General features: G+C 49.7%; 2 protein-coding genes across 2 annotated transcripts in view; one reads left to right on the top strand and one right to left on the bottom strand.

Annotated features, from left to right (window-relative positions):
- Positions 1 to 2603, top strand: part of LOC135299823 (hydrocephalus-inducing protein-like) — a 30510-nt gene extending 27907 nt beyond the window's left edge. Inside the window, exon 16 of the mRNA XM_064419248.1 lies at positions 1484 to 2603. Coding sequence (XP_064275318.1) covers positions 1484 to 2417 — 934 coding nt within the window. The 3' untranslated portion in view covers positions 2418 to 2603. The remainder of the gene's footprint in view (positions 1 to 1483) is intronic.
- Positions 2604 to 10693: 8090 nt separating this feature from the next.
- Positions 10694 to 14614, bottom strand: LOC135298457 (zinc finger protein 239-like). Its single transcript, XM_064416007.1, has 2 exons — positions 14369 to 14614; positions 10694 to 13709 (listed from the first exon to the last, which is right to left on the bottom strand). Exon 2 carries the CDS (start codon positions 13663 to 13665, stop codon positions 12703 to 12705), a length of 963 nt encoding a protein of 320 aa, XP_064272077.1. The 5' UTR covers positions 13666 to 13709; positions 14369 to 14614; the 3' UTR covers positions 10694 to 12702.
- Between the last annotated feature and the right edge of the window lie 8584 nt (positions 14615 to 23198).

The raw sequence follows: 23198 nt of genomic DNA, 5'->3' as shown, positions 1-23198 counted from the left end.
GTGCTGGTGCTGCCACAGATGAAGTCCTTGCAGTGCTGATCTGCCAGGGTTCTCCTGATGGTGGAGCAGCAGCCATAAAAGCTCCTGTCCTTGAGGCTCCCCTTCAGCTGCAGCAGTGGGCAAGCACAGGAGAAGCTCTGCTCCAGCAGGGCAGCCCAGCTCAGGACACACAGGCAAAGTGTGAGCTGGGAGTGGAGGCTGCTTAAAGCAAGCCTGTGCATCAGGACTTCCTTCAGGCCAGGCTGAAGTTGGTTTCATGGGGAGGAGAGGGACGAGCCTGCTTCAGATGGTTTCCACGGCAGACAGCAGCAGCTGGCTTGGTCACAGCTGGCTTCCAGCAGGAAATCTGGCTGACAAGAGCCTGTCTTGCAGGAGAGCAGTTCCTGCAGCCTTTACTTTCTGACTGATGGGATTATTCTCATTTAGGATCAGGCTATGAGTTGTTAAAACCGAGGCTCACGAACAGTGACTCTCTAACTCATTAAAGTTAGAAAGTGGTATGTTTATTAACCCCGGCGGGCGGCACCAGAGTCGTCCCTACAAGGCGTGACCGCGCTGTACAAGGTTCTTTGCCCTCTCTTTATTTCCCAGGATCTTACACACAATACATGTGCACAACCCCAGCACCTCCCCTCCCCACTCTGTATTAAAATGAGGTCATTAGTCCTTCACACCTGTGCAATTCTTCTCTGGAATTGGGTCGGTGGTCTCCAATTGGGCCAGTGGTCTCAAGGGATGAAGTCAGGAATGTCTTCATCAGGTCTCTGTGACCCTCTGGCACCATCCAAGGTCCCCTGCTTAGTGACTGATTGACATCAAGCCCAGGTGCTAACCATTGTTCTGCTGGTTTCAAGATGTTCTTCTAACAGTTCACTTACTCCACTTCCTTCTATCAAGAAGCTCATCATGGTAAGCAATACAACAATCAGCTCTGGCTGAAGCATCTCATCATCATTAACCTATGGTCTACCTGTCTAACTGACATCCTGATCAATGTGAATTGCTTCTAAGCCTCAGGTGAAATCCAAACTCATTGAAATCCTGCTTCAGCTCTGCCCAGGGAGAAGGAAGCTGAATGAGCTGAGTAAGAATTGCAGGAGAGATCAGCAGACGTTGGCACTCTGTGCTCTGCTTGAAACTGGGAAGTCCAGAGACAAAGGGCGTTTTCAGGCACAGCGCAGAGAGCTGGTGGATCAGCCTTTGGCAGTGGGCTGGAGGTGTCTGGCTGTGCCTGGAGAGGGAGCTTGCACAGTCAAGCCCTTCTGATGGCAAGGCTCAGGCTTGGCTGGTCCTGGAGGTGCCCTTCCACCACTGCCCTCCCTTGGGATGTTCCCAACCTCTGTGGGTTGAGGAGAATTCACGGAAATGGTCTAGCGCTGCTGCCTGGCCTCAGGGTCAAGGAATGAAGTGCAGGGCCAGCCAGGACGAGTGAGCCCAAGGTTCTGGTGGTGACTCTCAGCCATGTTTTCTGTTTTGTCTGCAGAAGGGAGCTGAAGCGGCCGGCTCCAAAGCTTGAGGAGGAGACAAAAGCCTTGGAGGAGGAAGAGAGGCAGAAGGAGAAAGAGAAGCAGAAGAAAGCAAAGAAGGGTGTCTCTGTGGGGAAGGAACCTCCAAAAGCAGAGAAGGGGAAAACCAAACCCCCAGAGAAGAAGGAAAGCAAGGCCCCAGAGAAGAAGGATACCAAAATCCCAGAGCGGATGGAAACCAAAGCCCCAGACAAGATAGAAACCAAACTCCCAGAAAAGAAAAACAAACATCCAGAAAAGAAGGAAACTAAATTCCCAGAGAGGAAGGAAAGCAAGGCCCCAGAGAAGAAGGACACCAAAGCATTATTAGAGAAGAAGGAAAATAAATTCCTAGAGAAGAAGGAAACCAAAGCTCCAGAGAAGATTGAAAACAAACTCCCAGAAAAGAAATACAAACCTCCAGAAAAGAGGGAATCCAAATTCCCAGAGAAGAAGGAAACCAAAGCTCCAGAGAAGATTGAAAACAAACTCCCAGAAAAGAAATACAAACCTCCAGAAAAGAGGGAATCCAAATTCCCAGAGAAGAAGGAAACCAAAGCTCCAGAGAAGATTGAAAACAAACTACCAGAAAAGAAATACAAACCTCCAGAAAAGAGGGAAATCAAAATCCCAGAGAGGAAGGAAAGCAAAGCACCAGAGAGGAAGGAAGTGAAAATCCTAAAGAAGGAAAGCAAATCTCCAGAGAAGAGAAGCAAACCTCCAGAAAAGAAGGAAACCAAATGCCCAGAGAGGAAGGAAATCAAAATCCCAGAGAAGGAAAGCAAGGCACCAAAAAAGAAGGAACCCAAAGCCCCAAAGAAGGGGGAAGCCAAAGTGCCAGAGAAGAGAGAGACCAAAGCCCCAAAGAAGAAGGAACCCAAAGCCCCAAAGAAGGGGGAAGCCAAAGCCTGAAAGAAGGGAGGAACCAAAATCCCAGAGAACCCAGCTGAGCTGGAGAAGAACTCTTTTTTTTATTCACACAACTTATTTTATACAGTTTGACAAACCTAATGTGCCACTTTAGTTAATAGATTTCTTATTATTAGTTATGCCAGTTATTCTGTTGGATAATAAAATATATTCTACTTGTGCATCAAATCTCTCTGTTGTATTGTTTGTATTGTTACCTATTCTCTTCACTGATTCTCATGGGACAAATCCCTTGTTCTTGCAGGTGCATTTGTTTTTCACCCTCAGAACAGATTGTTCACCAAGTCTCATTCTCAAAATAACTTCACATGGGAACTTGTGACTGCTTAGCTGCCCTTAGAAGAGATGACAGGCCAGTTGTTAATATAGCAGAACAAGGCCTGGTTTCATCAGGCCTTTCTTTTATCATTATTCTACCTGTCTCTGACATCTCCCCCTTTTTGTTCATTTAAAAAAGGCTCCTATGTTCTGATGTTGAAACAGCTCACTCTTGGGAGGGTATGATCTCATGAAGGTTATCACTGGTTATCTGTTAGATGTGAGATAAGATACATGAAAGAGCAATTACAATCAACAAAACTTACCCAATTCTGTCAAGTCATTGACACAGAGTTTTGCAGCATGAGCAAACAAAAGAATAATGTCCAATATCTCTTAGGGAACTGGAAAGAAATGGCCATTGTTTCCAATTAGCTGAGAAGTAGGAGAAGGTCCATTAGCTGGAAATGTTGATCTTGGACATCACTGAATGTCCTCCTGGAGCTGGAACAGGGAAGGACTGAAGAAGGTTGGGAGGAGCACTGTCCCATGATGATGCCATGAGGCTTTTGTTGGCCAATTGCCTCTGTCAGTTTCCAGGCACAGCTGTGTCTTGGCAGTCCTACTCCTGTTCCTGTTCTGGCCACAAAGGCTGCAAGGGGATGAGGTTATTTCTCTTTCCACTGGGCCTCATTGCTTCAGAGCTGATCAGTATCTGATGGAATGAACAGGTGACTGCTTTGAGCTGTTGCTGATAAAACACAGGCATCTCTTCTCCTGAAGTTAATGAATCAATTAGGCTTCCCTGTGGGACACTCCATTGGGATTTAGATGGGATGATCTTTTTTCCAAGTTTCTAATGTAAATATTGCATGATTCAAAATGATTAGTCATCCAAATTTCTCATGTACATATTGCATTATTTGAATGTTCTTAAGGCATTCATTCCTCTTTTTTTTTTTTTTAATGAGATGTATGTCTTTTGTTATGAGTATGAGGAAACATCGTAGCAAAATAATACATGTAGTGGACAAGAAACTTACAGCAATTAGGAATAATTTGGATACAACGATCAGGAATATTTCTAATAGCAGACAAAACTAACAACATAGGTGGAATGAAATAAATAGAAATCTCTGAAATAATGTACCATCATCCCAGAGTCTGCAAACAGCTGACAAACCTCGATTCAGTGGGGACTTGGATAATTATTTCCAGATCATAATTCCCAAGCTCCCTTTAAAAATAGTTCTACTGTCATGTATAGAGGGTCAAATTGCAACGTCAAAGCAACTCAAATCTAGTTTTGATGCAGAAAACATCTGGGTCTGTTGGAAAATTCCCGTCTAGGCAGAGCTAAGGCCTGGCCACCACCCAAGCTCTAAGTGGGAGAGAATTCCCTAAATGTAATTTTAAACAAGGCTCCTAAGAATAGCACTTAGGAGTAAAGGTCTAGGGGTGAAAGACTAATGAACCATCCAATAGCTGTCTCCTCCAGAATTTCCTCAGCATGGAGATGCTTTAAACACAGCAAACTGTTGGAGTGGTTCTGTAATAATAATTGGGACTGCATCTGATTGCTTAGAGTAGATGTCACAATACCATCAGTTTAGAGAAGACTTCTGACAAAGCTGAGATATCATTTCCTGGAACTCTGAAAAATACTTGAAAATCATGAGGCAGCACTGGGTCAAACCATGGAGCCCCAGTGCAGAGCCCAGCTAGAGGGGTAGTCTGGTCTAAGAGATACATGAGCAGCTGGAGAACAAAAGAAGGATCCTGAAATGACACCTGTCTTGTAGATAATTACACCAAAAGATGGTAAAACATATGAAAAGCTGGCTATAAAAACAGGAATACAAACATGAATGTATTTATGACACAAAAAATGCAACAAAGGAAACACTGAACAGCTCACTCATAAAATTTATGATATCTCAGATTAAATAACACTCAAACCTGATATAAATTCCTTTCAACATCAATAGAACTTAACAAGATGCACTCAATAAAACCCAGCCCTAAAAGGATTTCAAATTAATAAACATAATTTCATTATCACCTTAGTAGAACAAAAAGCACTCTCAAGAGAACTCAATCACTATTAATACTGAACATAACTGGATCCATAAAAAGCTGGAATAGATCATTGTTCAAACTAAGTAAAACTGAAACTTAACATTTATAAAATCTACCAAAATTTACTTAATAAAACTTAGCCTTATTCAAGAAGGTAACTGAGCATTACAATATTTGGGCCTTAATTTAACAGAATTCAAATGAACATTCTTAAAAGTTATAGATATGACATGATTTAACTCAGTCTAAGGTTATTAACACAAAAAGACAACTTAAAGGTGAAGAAGTTGTAAGTGAAATAACAGCATGATGGTCTGCTGGAGAAAGTAGCTTCAATGGTCTCCAGACAGTCATGGATCACTGGCTCTCCCATACTCCCACTGAGGAAGGAAGCTGAATTCACAATGTGAGTTACCACAATTTCAACATCATCTTGTTCTACTAGTATAGCTTGGTACATCAGAAACCTCTGTGGGGAGAGCCAATGTCCCCCTTTTGCCTCAAGGACTGCAGACACCGTGTGGGATACCAGCACAGTCATTTTCTGGCCCAGGGTGAATTTGTGTGCTTCCTGGATGTTCACTGCCACTGCTGCAACAGCTCTGAGACACCCTGGCCATCCTTTAGCTGCCGTGTCCAGCTGTTTGGAGAGATAGGCCACTGCTCTCTGATACGGGCCTAAGTTCTGTGCTAATATTCCCAGAGCAATCCCTTGTTTTTCGTGGGAAAACAGGAAAAATGGTTCACTCACGTCTGGAAGTCCTAGAGCTGGAGATGACATGAGGGCCTTCTTTAGTTGGTCGGAGGCTTGGGTTGCTTCTTTTGTCCACTGAAGATCTCTGCTCCCTTCCCTGATCAGGGCATATAGAGGTTTAACAAGTAACCCATAGTTAGAAATCCATAGGCTGCACCACCCTGTCATGCCTGAAAAGGTTCTCAGTTCCTTCACTGTCTGAGGTCTCGGGGTCTGGCATATTGCTTCTTTGCCACCCTGCCCCAAGGTCCTTTGACCAGCACTCACCTCATAACCCAGGTAAATGACTGTTTGCCTCACCATCTGGCCTTTCTTCTGGGATACTCCATAGCCCTGCAGGCCCAAACAGTTTAGGAGGCTTACCGTCCAGTGCACGCGTGTCTCCTGGGTCTGGGTGGCTGTTAGGAGGTCATCCACGTGCTGGAGCAACTGCCCTTCTCCTGGTGGAGGTTCCCAACACTTTAAATCCTTGGCAAGTTGCTCCCCAGATACAGTGGGGGAGTTCTTGTACCCCTGTGGTAATACACACCATGTGAGCTGCTTCCTCCATCCAGTTTGGGGTTCTCCCATTTGAATGCAAAAATTTTCTTTCTGGCTTCATGGAGAGGGAGGCAAAAGAAGGCATCCTTCAAATCTAAAATGGTAAACCAGGTTAGTTCAGGTGAAAAATGAGTTAAAAAGGTATAAGGGTTAGCAACTACTGGATACAATTCTTCAGTTACTTTGTGAACAGCCTTAGGTCTTGTACTAACCTCTATGACCCATCAGGCTTCTTTACTGGCAAAATGGGGGTATTGAAATCAGACTGACACTCTCTTAACAGTCCTATTTGCAAAAAGTTTTCTATGTTTTTGCTAGTCCCTTCTCTGTCTTCCTTCTTTAGGAGGTATCTTTTAACCCTTACTGGTCGTTCCCCTTCCTTGAGCTTAATTTGTATGGGCAATGCATTCTTTGCTCTCCCTGGTATATTAGAAGCCCATACCCCAGGGAATACTTGATCCATTATCTTCTTGAAGTTTTTCTCTTCTTCACTTACAGTTTCAATTTCTTTGGTTATTAACATTAGGCTCAACAGCTCCACATGTTGTTGGTCCTTTACCTCCAAACTAATTTCTCCATTTTTCAATATTGTTTTTGCATCCAGCTGCTCTAGCAGATCCCTGCCCAAAAGTGCAGATGGAGCATTCGGCATATATAAAATCGATGAATCTCCCATTGCTTTCCCAATTAATACTTTAATGGTTTGCAGAAATATGCTCTTTCAGATTGACCAGTAGCCCCCTTTACCATAACATAATCATTTGTTAGAGGTATTAGGGCTTTATTCAACACTAACAATGTTGCCCCTGTCTCCACTACAAATTCCACTTCCTTTTCCTTGTTCCCCAGTTTAACTACAACCAGAGGGTCCCCTAGGGTAGGGCCCTCCTGTCCTCCTCAGTCCTCCTTCACATGAGCAACCACCCTTTCCCTCCACCCCCAACTGCTTTTTCTCTGTTCATCACCTCTTCTTCATTCTGGGCACTGGTTTTTCCAGTGTCCAAATTTCTTGCAAATTGCACATTGATCTTTTCCCAGTCGGGGTGGTCCTTGTCTTGGCAGGTCTTGCTCACGTTTCTCCTTTTCTCCCTCCCTTACTACTGCTACTAATTTCTTCATCTCTGGTTTATATCCTCCCTCCCGATTACTAAACACTCTCCATGCTTCATCCAATAGAGTCTCCAAGTCTCAGCTATTTGGGCTCTGGATCTTCTGAAGTTTCCACCTGATATCTCCTGTGGATTGTCTGAAAAATAAATTTATTAGTTGTTGTATTCCTTCATCCCATCCAGAGTCCAGGGTGGTATATCCCTGCACCGCGTCCCGCAGGTGATCCAAAAATTCAGAAGGTGTTTGAGAGGGACCTTCTTCAACAGCATATAAGGCTGACCAATTTATGGTTGTAGGAATTGCTCGTTCTAGTCCTTTCACTAAAAAGTCTTGGTATCTCTTAAGCTGTGCCCATTCATCGGGTTCATTGGGATCCCACATCGGATCCTGAAGGGGAAATACATCTCTGATATCCTATTGTGCTGGTGCACAAGCATCTTCAGCTAAATCCTTGGCTACCTTCAAAGCCAACTGCTTCTCTGTTTCTGTTAAGGCATCAAGTAGTAACTTCATGTCTGCCCAATCAGGTAAATGCTGCTTAGCCATAAACTTTACCCTTTTAGCAACCCCTGTTGGGTCACTCTGATAACCCTTAGCAGTCTTTTCCCAAGCCTCAAAATCCATTGAGAAAAAGGGGACCTTAATCACCCTTGGTTCCCCGTTAGAGGTTATAGCCTGCCTTAAGGGTGCTTGTATGACTCCTTTAGTTTGCTTTCTAGTTGTTTGTGGGGGTGGGTTAAGTCTGGTTTACCTTCTGGCCCTTGATGCTATTGGACCTTGCAGGGAAGGCTCAGGACTTGGTTCAGATTCATCCCATTCCCTATCACTACTAGGCAACGGTGGGTAAAGCCTCCATGGTTCCCTTAATTCAGGAGTTGGTGGGGAAACCCCTCCCCCAATTACTGTTTTTCCCAGGGCAGATGAACCAGAAGTTAGGGGAGGCTAAAGTTGGTGAGGGTTCCAATTTTACTCGTTCCTCTACCCTGCCTCCTTCCTGCTTTCTAGGGGGTGCTAAAAGTGCCTCTACTGTCCCTTGTTCTAAGATCTCTGTTGCATGGAGCACGTGCTACAACACCGTTTCAGCTTTTCCCTGTTAGCTTTATTATCCTTCTCAAGAGCCAATACCAGTGGATCAAATGGAGGCCTAATCCCACAATACCTTTGCCACCCAGGGTGATTTCAAAGGCTGAAAAACATATCAGCATAAGTCACCTCTTGCCACTTCTGTTCCCGCCTAAGGAAAAGCATGAACTGTAATAGAGTCTCATAGTCCAGTGTACCATTTGCTGGCCACTTCACTCCTCCATCAAGTCTATAGAGTGGCCACCACTAAGTGGAAAGTTTGACAAGTTCCCTTTTAGGTTCACTACCACTACAGCCCACCAGCTCTTTCCAGAGTGTTAAGATACACCCTAAAGGGCTTCCTCTGGGAATCACTTTGCTCTCATTTGCCCCCATGTTTAGGATTTTTCCACAACATCTTTTGATCTTATTCCAATTTTTAAGTTTCAATTGGTATACAAAAATATACTGGCCACACTCAATCTAAGAATTTCCACTGCTTTCTTTAAGGTTCCTGAAACCCCGTTTTCCAACAACTCAAATATTTTACTGCTATCCCGTAACTCTTGACCAATTGCCAACAAAATTTGTATAGTTATCTGGGTAGCCTTTTGTTCCTTTTTATAACAGAGAGACAAATTCCAGCCTTAGGTATTAACCACCTGTACCCTTGCCAGACCCACGAGTCCTGACAGACTGCACACCGAAACACAATCCACAGATCACAGCAGCAATCTTTCCTTGGGCAGGGGAATACCCCTGAACCAGGTTCTCGATTCCTGTGCCTCCTGTTCCTGCTCATATAGTTGCGCTAGCAAACAAAAGGGATAAAACAGCTTGTTAATTAATTTTCTTCTTTCCTCTAAAGAAAGAAAGGATTAGCAGTCCTTCAAATGTAGGGTTCAGAGCAGCAGCTGTTAGGGAAAGAACTTGTAGTTCTACAAAAAAGGGGTGGGAAAACTCCTTTTGATTCAATCTAATGAAACCACACCATGTTGTTAGGTACTCCACCCAAGTTGAAGGTTACTAATAATTTATTAAATCAGGTCCTCTGTTATGCTTTGCTCCGGGTATATTACTATTAAAATACATTAAAAAATTGTAAGCAACTTTTCATACACCATAGCAAATGTGCAGCTGAAAGCAAAGCGTATCTCTTGTCATGCTGTAACCAAAGGACAGATGGAAACCTTGCAAAGTATCAGTCGAGTTTTGGCAGAAATCTGACAATTCCACGCTGCACCAAGAGCTGTGTGAGTCACTACTATAACCCATTCCGAAGCTTTTTGGACTGCTAACCAAATTTCTCTCACCCTTTGATGGAAAATGTTACAGAACATGGAGTTCAGCTGCGTATCAGGGCACCAAAGAAGTCTCTCGGCTACCTCTGCCAGCACTACTTCTGGGCTTTCTGTTTTCTGCATACAACCAAAGCCGCTAAACTGAATTTCCCTTTTCTTGCAGAGACCTGACTCCTAACACTAATAGTTTAGGCTCACAAAAAAGAAACAGACAGGGGTTTTTCACGACCCCAAACACACTCAACAAAAGTTTTAAGAAGGTCCTGCTGAAAATCACACAAACATCGGCCAGGGCACAGCACAAATCCCTCCACAAGAACTAGGGGGGGGGGGGGGGTAAACCATCAGCAGTTTAAAATATTACCACACACAAAAGTGTCAGTGTCCCTCTGCAAGCAGGCAGGGATTTCAAAGATCTTTTACAACTTTAAGCTTACGAAACTCCCAAAAAGACTTACAAACGTTAATAACACAGGCCATATCACTCAAATTATAATGCTCACAACACAAACTCCCACAAACCACAACAAATACAGTGCATCTACAACCTAAACACACAAAATCACCAAACAAACACGGATCCGATTACAACACACACACACACACACAACGCTGGGGGCACAACCAGGATTGTCTGCCACCCACAATGGGACCCTTTGCAGCCCAAAAATTTGAACTAACCACCCAAATGATGAGTCACTGAGGTGCACCTTTAAACTACAAACTGAAACCAGAGCCACCCCTGCTCCAATCCAAATTCACAACACCACAGCCATTGTCTCCACTAGGAGACACGGACTACCAGAGCCCTGGTCCCCACTGCGGCACACGGGTTACCAGACCACTGAGGCGGGACGAATCCCGCGTCCTATTAACTGCTGATATCATAAGGTACCTTTCCCTAAAGAGAAACATACCTTTTGTCCGTGGTTCCAGCAGGTCCTGGTCTTTCCCCACGTAGGCAGCAGGATCACAGCATCCCCCTTCCCAGAAATTCCTGGGTGGGCGCCCAGAGGGGTCCCGGACCCCCACTGGCCACACGGCCAGAGAGTGCAGTATGTCCTGCTGCAGTCACCAAAGTGATTTATTAAAAAAATATGGATATTGATCTAGCACCGATATCCAACTGTGACAGACAAAAACTCTCTAAACAGTTTAAAGTTAGAAAGTGTATGTTTATTGCGATGCCGGGCGGCGTGTGGGATAGCTCCCAAATACACGCTGCAATTTACAGGTGATTACAGAGTCCTGTCATCCATACAACTACTGAATACCCAAAGTACAAACACATATTCATAATTTTGGTACATCCCATTCCCTGTTTCATATGCTAATTAGTTCAAAATCTATTAAGCATGCGTAGTGTGTTCTTTGAAATGGATCGGGATCCCTTTCATGGGGAGGATCCCAAAATGAGGAAGTAAATGAAGTCTTCCTCATTCTGACCTTTCTACCTTTTCAATGCAAATATGACAAATGAACCCTTGGTAGAACTCCCATTCTCTGTCTTCAATTGGTTTCAGAACACAGGAGGCCCACAATTGTCTTATGTTCCTAAAAGCTATCTGTCAGTTTCTATATTCTTCATTATAAACCCAGCTAACCAAACATTGTGTTGACAAGCAAGCCGTTATTAGTTAATTACTAACTCTTAACTTCATCAAGACCTACCTGTTTATTTTCATTAACTCCAATAAAGCTTATCTCTAACTAAAATCTTAGCTCCTCTAAAATGTCTAACTTCCTTAAAATTATGTTTCAAACCTGGCCTCTTGAATTGGTGCTCTTGGGTCTTCCTCTTTAAGATGGGGGTCCCACAAGGTGTGGCCATCGGGGGGTGACTTACGGGGTGCCGGTCGTGCTGTCCTGTCTTGGTTTGGAAAGCCAGGTGTCTGCTAAGGAAGGCAGGAACCTCCCCTGAAATGGAAACACTAAACCCCCTCCCTCTGAATTGCTATAATTCTGACTTAAGGGGCTCTCAGGCAAAGCTATGGAAATACGAGTTCCTTTTTAGGAAAAATGAAAAATATAAATGCAATAGCACAAACCGAAAAAAAAAAAAACCACTGACAAAGTCAGAATACAACCTGACACCCTGTGGGTCAGGGTGTTGGCAGCAGTCCCATTGAATGGTGGCTGCAGCCCTCCTGCAGTGACAGGTGTGGCTCTGTTGGAGCAGGGATCCTGGAGAAGGGTGGAGTTTTCCTCTGAAGGTGCAGTGGTGGTGTAGAAGGGCCTGGTCTTCCTCTGGCAATCCAGTGGGAAAAGGTTGATCCTCTGGCAATCCAGTGGGAAAAGGTTGATCCTCTGGCAATCCAGTGGGAAAAGGCTGCTGCAATGTTCCAAACTCAGATTCTATCCAGGAAGAAATGCTTGGCTCCTCCCGCTGGGCAGAGCATCTCCCAGTGGCATGATGTCATTTTATCAGCCATGCAGTAGCACTCAATGGCCCATTAACAGAAGGTAATTAATAATTATTGACAGAAGCTATCTCCTGGAGGGAGGATTGGTTGTGGAAGAGATAAACTGCCCAATGTACAGAAGATAAGTGCCCCACCTCTGACAGATGGCAAACAGAACACACACTTAGCTTGCAATCCAGGACCTGCCCTCACTGGCTGCCCCCAGTCTCCAGAGTCCATGGTGCCCAGGGAGGCTGCAGCTGCCGGTGCCGGGAGCAAACGAGACGGGTCTTGGTTTCAGAAAGCTCCAGAATCCATTTCTTACCCCAAAAGACAGGGAGAAGGCAGGGCCGGGGGGGTTTTATAGGATATCCCAAAGGTGGAGCTGGGGTTTAGGTCAAGGGAGGAGTTCATAGCAACACAAGAAGGGTGAAATCAAATTCCTGCCTCTTAGCAACAGGGGCACTCCACACAGCATGTGTCCCCAAATCCTAAATTGCTCCTCAAACACCTCTGCAATGGTGGGACTATAGACATTTTTAATCAGTTTCTTGCATTTAACCCAGTTTGGGCTGTTTTTAAGGGATAAAGATGAATCAGAAGAAAATCAAGGCCAAACCAAAAGGACAAGCAGCCAGGTGTGTTCCCAAGAGGGAATGTGGGTCACCAGGGCTGTGCCCAGCATGGCTCCTGCAGTGGGGGATGGAGCTGGAGCAGCGCACGAAGCTCTTCCCGCGCTCGGGGCACTCGCAGGCCTTCCCTCACCGGTGCCTCTGTTGGTGTTGGGTCAAGTGAGAGCTCCTGGAGAAGCTCTTCTCACACTGGGGACACTCGTAGGGCCTCTCCCCGGTGTGGATGCGCCGGTGCCTGACGAGGGTGGAGTTGTGCCTGAATCCCTTCCCGCAGTCGGGGCAGCAGAAGGGCCTCTCCTCTGTGTGACTCTGATAGTGCCGGAGGAGATGGGAGCGGATCCGAAACCCCTTCCCACACTTGGAACATTCGTAGGGCCTCTCCCCAGTGTGGATCTTTTGGTGGACAATCAGGCTGGAGAGATGTCTGAATCTCTTCCCACACTCCCCACACTCGTAGGGCCATTCCCCAGTGTGGATCCTCTGGTGCTGGATCAGGGTGGAGCTCTGCCTGAAGCTCTTCCCACATTCCTCACACTCGTGGGGCCTCTCCCCAGTGTGGATGTGCCGGTGCTTGACAAGATGGGAGTTCTGCCTGAAGCCCTGCCCGCAGTCGGGGCAGCGGAAGGGCCTCTCCTCTGTGTGCGTGCGCTGGTGCCTGAGGAGATCAGAGCTGCTCGGAAACCTCTTCCTGCACTGATCACACTCGTAGGGCCATTCTCCAGTGTGGCTCCTCTGGTGCCTGATCAGTTCGGAGTTCCTCCTGAAGCTCTTCCCACACTCCAAGCACTTGTGAGGCTTCTCCCCATCAGCAACCTCCTCACGGACCACCAGCTCCGAGCTCTGGCTCCATCTCCGTCCGCCTTCCCGGCCCAGGCTGGCTCTTTCCCCCTCAGATCCCCGCCATCTGCGTTTGCAGCCCCTCCTCGTGCGGCATCTCCGGGGCTTTTCCTCCCTGTTGGGTTCCTGCGCCGTGGAGCCGCTCAAAACGGCCTCTGCCACGAGGTTCTGCTGTGCTGGGCTGGGAGATGGAGCAGGAGAGAGGGAGGAAGGGGCACTGACTTCCTCCTCACCTGCCTCAGTGTCCAGGGACATCTTCCTCTTCCTCACTGCCTCACAAGAACTGGCAATGGGAAATCCTGATTTGGGGAAAACAAGGGATGAGCACGTTGAGGTTGAAGGTCTCTCTGCCCAAGTCCATCTCTACAAGTCACCAGCGACCTAGGCTCCAGAAAAACCTCCCAAACACCAAGATTCAGCCGTGAAAAAGCCTCCCAGGAGTTCCCCACCCCTGCTCCCTCCCCTTTGGTGTTCAGGGTTCCCCCTGTCCCAGCTGCTGGGGTCACGCTTGCATTGGGGGTCCCCCTTCTCCTCGGTGCCCGCCCTCCCCAGCCTGCTGGCAGTCCCAGCAATCCCAAAAGCTGCCCCCTCTTCGCTCCCCATTCAGGGATGCCGGGGCTTTTTGGGCTCCCTTTTGGGCTCCCTGCTCCCCTCATTCTCTGCTCCGGGCTGCAGGGGCTCCAAGGAGTCCCCCCTGCCCCTCTCCAGCCTCTGCAGGCTCCCGCCCATGGCGGCGCTCCCCCCTCTCTGGGCTCCCCACTTTGGGCTCCTGGGGGACACAGGGCTCTGCTCCTCCAGGCTGCCTCTGCCGCCAGCCGCCACCGCCACCCCCCGATGTCCCCCCGAGGGGCCTTTTCCGCTCAGCCTTGCACTTCTTCATTCTCCTAACATCCCCCCAAAACATCCCAGCCCAGGGACCCCCCGGGATATCTGGGCCGAGCTCCCCCTCCCCGCTCACCTGCGCCATGGGGGGCGATGATCCCACAGGTGGGGGCTGCGAATGCACGGAGGGCTCGACCGCGTGCTTCCTGCTGCTCAGCCTTGATCTGCCTCTGTCCCTCCTCTTCCTCTTCCTGCCCCTTCTCCTATTCCATCCCCCCGCCTCCTCCTAATCCTTCTCCTCCCTAACCACACCTCCTTCTCCTTCTGTGGCTGCTCTCTCTCCGCCTTCCCCCTCCTCTTCCATCTCCCCTCCCACCCTCCTCCTCCCTAATCCCGCCTCCTCCTTCATCCCTGCCCTTGGCTCCCTCCTCCTCCTCCCGCATCAGCAGCGACCCCCTCGCTGCCCCGTTCCCGGAGCCCTCGCAGCCGCGGCAGGAGCGGGGCTGGAGCCGGCACAGCTCGGCACGGGCAGCGCGGGGCTCTCGGCTGCTCCCGGCCGCTGCGGAGAAGGGGGGAAGCCGGCCCGGGCAAAAGGAGAGGCAAACTGCGACAACTGGGGGCCCCACATCCAAACTGGGCCTTGCTGGGGAGCCTGCCTGGGCACTGCCGGCCCTTGGGGCTCCTCTCGGCACAGCCGGGAGGGGGGAACGCACAGAGGGCTGCGGGATCCCAGCGCTGGCAGCACTGCCAGGGACTGGGCTCTGCTGGGATCATACTGGGATCATACTGGGAGTGACTGGGACTGTACTGGGCTTGTTCTGGGATCATACTGGAGTCATACGGGGAGTGAGCAGGAGCCTGCAGAGGCAATTGAGACCATGTTAGGGGCAAATGGGATCTACTGGGAGTGACTGGGATTATGCTGAGGGTGACTGGGAGCAGCTGGGAGCAACTGGGATCATGACAGGAGCAACTGGGAGTGGCTGGCTGCATGCTGGGAGTGACTGGAAACAACTGGGCTTCTACTGGGATCAACTGGGATCACGCTGGAGGTGACTGGGATCATCCTGGCAGTGAGTGCCACTGCACTGAGGCTGACTGGGAGTGCTTGGCAGCAAATGGGATCATACTGGGGAATAATGGGAGGGACTGGCAACATGCTGGACGGGACTGGCATACACTGGGAGATACTGGGAGTGACTGGAACCAAAGGGAGGGTGAAAGAGAGCCACTGGAACCAGGTGGAGCACAACTGGTTCATACTGGCAGGGACTGGGAGCACACTGGGCTCATCTCTGGATCATACTGGGAGGGACTGGACTGATACTGGGAGAATCTGAGAGCGACTGGGAACACACCCTGCACATCATCCCCCATACTGGGCCTGACTGGGAGCAACTGGGATTATACTGGGACCACACTGGGAGGGCTGGCATGTGACTGGGATCCAACTGGAGCTTACTGGGATCATAGTGGGGTCGAAAGGGAGTGACTGGGATCACACTGTGGGCTACTGGGAGCACCTGAGAGAAACTGGGATCATGCTGCAAGCAAACTGGAGGAACTGGGCAGGACTGGATGCATGCTGGAGGCAGCTGGGATATTCTGGGCGTGATTGGGGGATCACACTGGGAGAACTGACACCTTCCTGGGGCACTGGCAGCGCCTGGAAATGACGGCAGACATGCTGGGACAAGGTGGGAGATGTTGGGGGGTTTGTGGATTTTGGGGGGTTTGGATTTTGGGGGTTTTATTGGCGCTTTGGGGGGGGTGTTCTTCTGGGGGTGTTTGGGGGTTTATTGATTTTTTTTTTATTTTGGAAGGTTTTACTGAGATTTTGTTGGGGTTTTTTTGGGATTCTCAGTAATTCTGGGGGTTTATTGGGATTTCTAGGAGATTTTGAGGCATTTCACTGGAATTGTGGGGGCTTTTAGTGGGATTCATTGGGGATTTGGGGTTTTTTTTGAGAATTTTGGTAGCCTTTTTGGGGTTTTGTGGGGTTTTTTGGGTGTTGTCATGATTTCTTTGGGTCTTCGGGGGAGATTTTGTGGGATTTTTATGGTTTTTGGGACATTTTTGGGGGGATTTGCAGGGTTTAATTGGGATTTTCAGGGTTATTGGGATTTCAAAAGATTTTGTGGGCTGTTATTGGGATTCTAGGGTGTTCTAATGGGATTTTGTGATATTTATTTCGGATTTCATTAGTTTTATTGGGACTTTTGGGGCTTTTAAGGAGATTTTAATGCCTCTCAGCCCTTCCGCAAACCCTGGGACAACCCCAAAGGCCCCAGACCCCCAAATCCCCCACAAATTCCACTAAAAATCCCAAATTCCTCAAGAAATTACAATAAGATCCTCCAAAAGCCCAGAGAATCCCACAAAATCCCAGGGAAACCCACTAAAACTCAAAAAAACTCCCCAAAATTTCATTAAACCCCCTGAAAACCAAGCCCCAATAAAATCCCCAAAATCCAAAACTCCCCAAATCCACAAAACCCCCAAAATCCCATAACCCCCCAAAACCCAATAATTCTCTCCAAAACCTCTATAATTCCCCTTAAACTTCCATCAAGTACCCAATAAAGCCCTAAAGAAGCCCCAAGATAATCCCCCAAAACCCTCCTAAAATTCATCAAAATTCCCCAAAATCCCAAAATTGCCCCCCAAAATCCCCCCAGACTCTCTAGGGCCGTCCTGGGTCAGGGGCTCCGGCTGGTGGAACAGGAGCCACCTCAGGGGCCCTCGGAGCTCTGTGGGGAGGGGGCACCATGGGAGACCCCCAGAAACGGGAGGGGGGGGTGGAACCCCTGTTGTGCCCCCTCGCCCCGAAACCCCCAGACCCCGGTTCAGGGGGGGCCTGGGACCCCCCGGGACCCCCAAATCTCCCCCGGGACCCCTCCGGGAGCCCCAAACCCCCCCAAGGTTGGCCCAGGATCACCCTGGACCCCCAAAACCTTCCCGGGACCCTCAGACCCCCCAGTTCTCCACAAAATTGACCCCAGACCCACCTGAGACCCCCCTCAAATCCATCAGACTGCCCCAAATCCCCCTCAGACCCCTCAATCCCCCCCAAACCCTGGGAAATCCCCTCACACTCCGCTAAAGCCCCCCAGATGCACCTCAGAACCCTCCAGAGCCCCCCAGCTCCTCTCACAACCCCCCAAAATCCCCTCAGACCCTCCCAATTCCCCTCAGATCCCCCTAAACCCACCTGAGAACACCCAGACCCTCTCAAGCTGCCACCAAAGATCCCCAAAGCCCCCTCAGACCCACCAAAGCCCCCTCAGACCCCCAAACCCACGGCACACCCCCCTATTTCCCGTCGATCTCCCCAAAATCCCCAATTTCTCCTCAGACCGCCCCAAACCCCCCCAGTTTCCCCTCAGCGCCCTCCTCAGCCGCGCTCGCCTCTGAATCTCCCGCCTCCGCCGCCTGCACGGGCTCCCCAGCCAATAGCGGCGCGCCCCGCCCCGAACCAACCAATGAGAGCGCGGCTCCCCTCAGCAGCGCCCGCCTCCCCGCGGCGCTGCAGCCAATCAGAGGCGAGCCGCAGCGGCGGTGGCGGTGCCGGGCGCTGCAGAGAGCGGGGGCGGCGCTGGGAGCGGCCGGAGCGCTCCGGGAGCTGCTGAGGCGGCCGGGACAGGGCCGGGAGGGGCTGAGAGGGGATCGGGGGGGCGTGGGAGGGTCCGGGGGGCTGGGGGGGCTTTGGGGAGGGTTCCGGGGTGTGGGGCGGGGTCTGGGGAGGGGTCTTGGCTGGGGGATCGTGAGGTGTCAGGGAGGGTCTGGGGAGGGGTCCTGGGGCACTGTGGGGGGATCTGGGGGTGGGGAGGGGTCCTGAGAGGGGTCTCGAGGGGGGTCCTGGGGGTACTTTGGGGTTCCAGGGTGGTCCTGGGCCAACCTTGGGGGCTTTTCAGGGGGATTTGGGGTTCCCGGGGGAGATCTGGGGATCCTGGGGGTTCCCAGCTCCCCCCCTCCCGGTTTTGGGGGTCTCCCATGGTGCCCCCTCCCCACAGAGCTCCGAGGGCCCCTGAGGTGGCTCCTGTTCCACCGGCCGGTGCCCCTGACCCAGGACAGCCCCAGAGAGTCTGGGGGGATCTGGGGGGCAATTTTGGGGGAATTTTCTGATTTGGGGCATTTTGGGGCAGTTTTGAGGCAGTTTTGGGAGGATTTGGGGGATTATGTTGGGGCTTTTTTAGGGCTTTATTGGGTATTTGATGGAAGTTGAGGGGGAATTATAGAGGTTTTGGAGAGAATTATTGGGTTTTGGGGGGTTATGGGACTTTGACAGTTTTGTGGATTTGGGGAGTTTTGGATTTTGGGAGTTTTATTGGGGTTGGGGGGGTTGATTTTTAAGGGGGTTTAGTGAAATTTTGGGGAGTTTTTTGAGTTTTGGTGGGTTTCACTGGGATTTTGTGGGTTTTTCTGGGGTTTTGGAGGATCTTATTGTAATTTCTTGAGGAATTTGGGATTTTTAGTGGAATTTGTGAGGGATTTGGGCGTCTGGGGCCTTTGGGGTTGTCCCAGGGTTTGCGGAAGGGCTGAGAGGCATCAAAATCTCCTTAAAAGCCCCAAAAGTCCCAATAAAACTCATGAAATCCAAAACAAATCTCACAAAATCCCATTAGAACACCCTAGAATCCAAATAAAAGCTCAAAAAATCTTTTGAAATCTCACTAACCCCCAAAATCCCGATGAAACCCTGCAAATTCCCCTAAAAATGTCCCTTAAATAATAAAAAAACCCATAAAATCTCCCCCCAACACCCAAACAAATCATGGCAATACCCACAAAACCCCAAAAATCCCACGAAAATTCTGAAAAAACCCAAATCCCCAATGAATCCCACTAAAAGCCCCACAATTCCAGTGAAACGCCTCAAAATCTCCTAGAAATCCCAATAAAACTTCCAGAATTTCTGAGAATCCCAGAAAAACAAGGAAAATCCCACTAAAACCTTACAAAATACAAAAATAAAAAATTCAATAAACCCCCAAACACCCCCAGAAGAACACCCCCCCAAAGCGCCAATAAAACCCCCAAAATCCAAACCCCCCAAAAATCCACAAAACCCTCAACATTTCCCACCTTGTCCCAGCATGTCTGCAGTCATTCCCAGGCGCTGCCAGTGGCCCCAGGAAGGTGTCAGTTCTCCCAGTGTGATCCCCCAGTCACGCCCAGAATATCCCAGCTGCCTCCAGCATGCATCCAGTCCTGCCCAGTTCCTCCAGTTTGCTTGCAGCATGATCCCAGTTTCTCTCAGGTGCTCCCAGTAGCCCAAAGTGTGATCCCAGTCACTCCCTTTCAATCCCAATATGATCCCAGTAAGCTCCAGTTGGATCCCAGTCACATGCCAGGCCTCCCAGTGTGGTCCCAGTATAATCCCAGTTGCTCCCAGTCAGGCCCAGTATGGGGGATGATGTGCAGGATGTGTTCCCAGTCACTCTCAGATTCTCCCAGTATTAGTCCAGTCCCTCCCAGTATGATCCAGAGATGAGCCTAGTGTGCTCCCAGTCCCTGCCAGTATGAACCAGTTGTGCTCCACCTGGTTCCAGTGGCTCTCTTTCACCCTCCCTTTGGTTCCAGTCACTCCCAGTATCTCCCAGTGTATCCCAGTTCTCTCCAGCATGTTCCCAGTCCCTCCCATTATTCCCCAGTATGATCCCATTTGCTGCCAAGCACTCCCAGTCAGCCTCAGTGCAGTGGCACTCACTGCCAGGATGATCCCAGTCACCTCCAGCGTGATCCCAGCTGATCCCAGTAGATGCCCAGTTGTTTCCAGTCACTCCCAGCATGCCGCCAGCCACTCCCAGTTGCTCCTGTCATGATCCCAGTTGCTCCCAGCTGCTCCCAGTCACCCTCAGCATAATCCCAGTCACTCCCAGTAGATCCCATTTGCCCCTAACATGGTCTCAATTGCCTCTGCAGGCTCCTGCTCACTACCAGTATGATCCCAGAATGATATCAGTACAAAGCCAGTACAGTCCAAGTATGATTCCAGTATCATCGTCCCAGAACAAACCCAGTAGAGTCCCAGTCACTCCCAGTATGATCCCAGTATGGTCCCAGCAGAGCCCAGTCCCTGGCAGTGCTGCCAGCGCTGGGATCCCGCAGCCCTCTGTGCGTTCCCCGCTCCCGGCTGTGCCGAGAGGAGCCCCAAGGGCCGGCAGTGCCCAGGCAGGCTCCCCAGCAAGGCCCAGTTTGGATGTGGGGCCCCCAGTTGTCGCAGTTTGCCTCTCCTTTTGCCCGGGCCGGCTTCCCCCCTTCTCCGCAGCGGCCGGGAGCAGCCGAGAGCCCCGCGCTGCCCGTGCCGAGCTGTGCCGGCTCCAGCCCCGCTCCTGCCGCGGGCTGCGAGGGCTCCGGGAACGGGGCAGCGAGGGGGTCGCTGCTGCTGCGGGAGGAGGAGGAGGGAGCCAAGGGGAGGGATGAAGGAGGAGGAGGAGGCGGGATTAGGGAGGAGGAGGGTGGGAGGGGAGATGGAAGAGGAGGGGGAAGGCGGAGAGAGAGCAGGCACAGAAGGAGAAGGACGTGTGGTTAGGGAGGAGAAGGATTAGGAGGAGGCGGGGGGATGGGATAGGAGGAGGGGCAGGAAGAGGAAAAGGAGGGACAGAGGCAGATCAAGGCTGAGCAGCAGGAAGCACGCGGTCGAGCCTTCCATGCATTCGCAGCCCCCACCTGTGGTATCATCGCCCCCATCGCGCAGGTGAGCGGGGAGTGTTATGAATAGAAAATTGTATTTTTTTAGTTTCAGAGTTAAAAAAAAAAAAAAGCAAGTTAAACAGGTCAGACTTCTTTAGGTGTGCTGCCGAAGAAAAGCTCTTCGAATACCTGTTAATGGCCGGTGATTAACTGATTGTTTCCCTGATGCTAGCCGTATGCCAAGGAGATACCAAGGGAAACCCTCCAGGGTAAAGAGAATGAACAGTGACACCAGAGACAACATGCAAATGAGAAATGCAGTGCAACCTGGGTTTTTACAGTTTTACAGTTTTTATAAGAAAAACCCCTAAAATCACGAGCCAATAAGTGACTTAAAGTGACGTCTAAGGATGAGAGCATTGCCCCGTACCTGCTTAAACCTTTTTATTTCTCACCCTAACCTGAAAAGAAACTGATTAAAGAGACCCCCCCGGGTTTCTAAACCAACAAACCAAGGACTCAACGACTCTCCCGTGAGGACAGAGTCCCCAGTTCTGTCTGCAGACCAGCGGACAAAACTGCATCATCCTCCTCCTTCGTGCCACGCCTGGGAGCAGCGGCGGCGAAGGCGCAACCCGTCGATTTCTCCCCGCCTGAGCTGATTCTTCTTAATAAAGGCATTAAAAAGGAGAAAGATCTCCTGCCCATTTATTTCAGCTTGGGGGACTCGTCCGGGATAGCCACGCCTGAAGAGGACACCAGGACTGGGACGGCCGCCCACCCTGGACCTGCAGGACAGCTGGCTATCAGGACCAGAGAAGATCGGCTTGGGACAGTGACACGGAGCAGCGCTGGATAGGTGAGAATATCTGGCGGCGGGAGAGGGAGGCGAGTGAGTGTGTGTGAGTGAGACGAGAGCCGGCAGCTCGGCCCCTCGAAGCGAGTGAGGACCCCTGAGTACCGCGGTTCCGCACCCCCGCGAGGGGGCCGGCCGGGAACAGGGGGAAGCGAGTGGAACTGGTGATTGAGGCGCCTCCAGAGGGGTAAAGAGGACCCCCCTCCGGGCGTGCGGAGGAAATAGCTGTGTGAGTGGCATGCACCCCACAGGACCCCCCTCCGGGCGTGCGGAGGAAATAGCTGTGTGAGTGGCACGCACCCCAAAGGCTCTGATACAGGTCCTAACGAAGGAAGTTAGGATTTAGGATATCAGGCACTTTGGCTCTGACAGAGGAGGTCAGGCACCCCTCAGAAACCAGGGTTTCGAGGTTTGACTGTTTGAGCCTTGGCAAGGGAAGGCCAAGGTCTCTCTAAGTCCTGACGAAGGAGGTCAGGCAAACCTCAGAGGTCAAGACCTCGAGGATGTTTTTTTTGTATTTTGGTTGTTTGTTGAGTCTTGGCAAGAAAGCCAAGGTCTTAACAAAGTCCTGACGAAAAGGGTCAGTGAAATTGGAGTTTTGGCAGGAGGTCGAGACTTCTTAAATAAGATATATTTCCTTTAGAGAAAAAGACATCTTGTGATTTGTTTAGAGGCAGAAAATAATGGGAGGGTGCGGTAGTAAGAAAAGTGGCCAAAGATTGAAGAATATACCTCCCCACAGTCCCCTAGGTGAACTATTAGAGAAATGGGACTTTATAGAAGGCACAGAAGGATTAGATAAAGTTAAGATGATTCATTACTGTTCAGAAGTGTGGCCAGAATTAGAAGTGCAAGGAGGATGGCCATGGTGTGGGACGAAAGACAAGTGGATGTGTCAGCAGCTGAGTAACTATCTGACGGCCCGAGAAAATAGAGAAGAAGAAAAAGCAAAGGCCAAAGCTAGGATCATGGTTGCTATAGCCAGAGAAAGTGTGGGAGCAAAAAACTCTTTCCTACAGTACGAGGCCACAAAAGAGTGGGGGGGTCCACCACCAGGAGCAGGCAAGGATAGGCCAGTACTGTCAGGGACAGGAGGCATGGAGAGGCCTCGAGTCCCTTTGAGTGAAAGCTGCTGCTATTACTGTGGAGCAACTGGACCACCCCCAGACTGTTTAGCCTAAAGTTGTGAAACCTTTGCTAGCTGATCAAGATAGCAAAGGAAGCAGCTTTAAGACCAGAAGATCTGGTAAAAAGTTTTTTTAAGCAGAAACCACACCCGAGTAGGGAAAAAGAAAAAAAGAACTCATATTTTGTGAAATTTAAAGTTACATCAAGGGATATGGGGGAGTGGTTAATATCTGACGGACAGGTGTTTCTAAACAAAGCACTTGCTAGGATGGTGCTAACAGAACTACATAAATTAACCCACTGGGGAGTCCAAGGACTATGTGATTATTTCCTAAGAAATAACCTG

The sequence above is a fragment of the Passer domesticus genome, chromosome 4 (assembly GCF_036417665.1).
Source record: "Passer domesticus isolate bPasDom1 chromosome 4, bPasDom1.hap1, whole genome shotgun sequence".
NCBI lineage: Eukaryota > Metazoa > Chordata > Aves > Passeriformes > Passeridae > Passer > Passer domesticus.
The sequence above is the reverse complement of the archived record's forward strand: the minus strand, read 5'-3'. Positions and strand labels throughout refer to the sequence as shown.

What these genes read in the sequence shown, in the direction of transcription:
- LOC135298457 (XM_064416007.1), bottom strand. Translation starts at nt 13,665, where the DNA reads ATGTCCCTGGACACTGAGGCAGGTGAGGAGGAAGTCAGTGCCCCTTCC.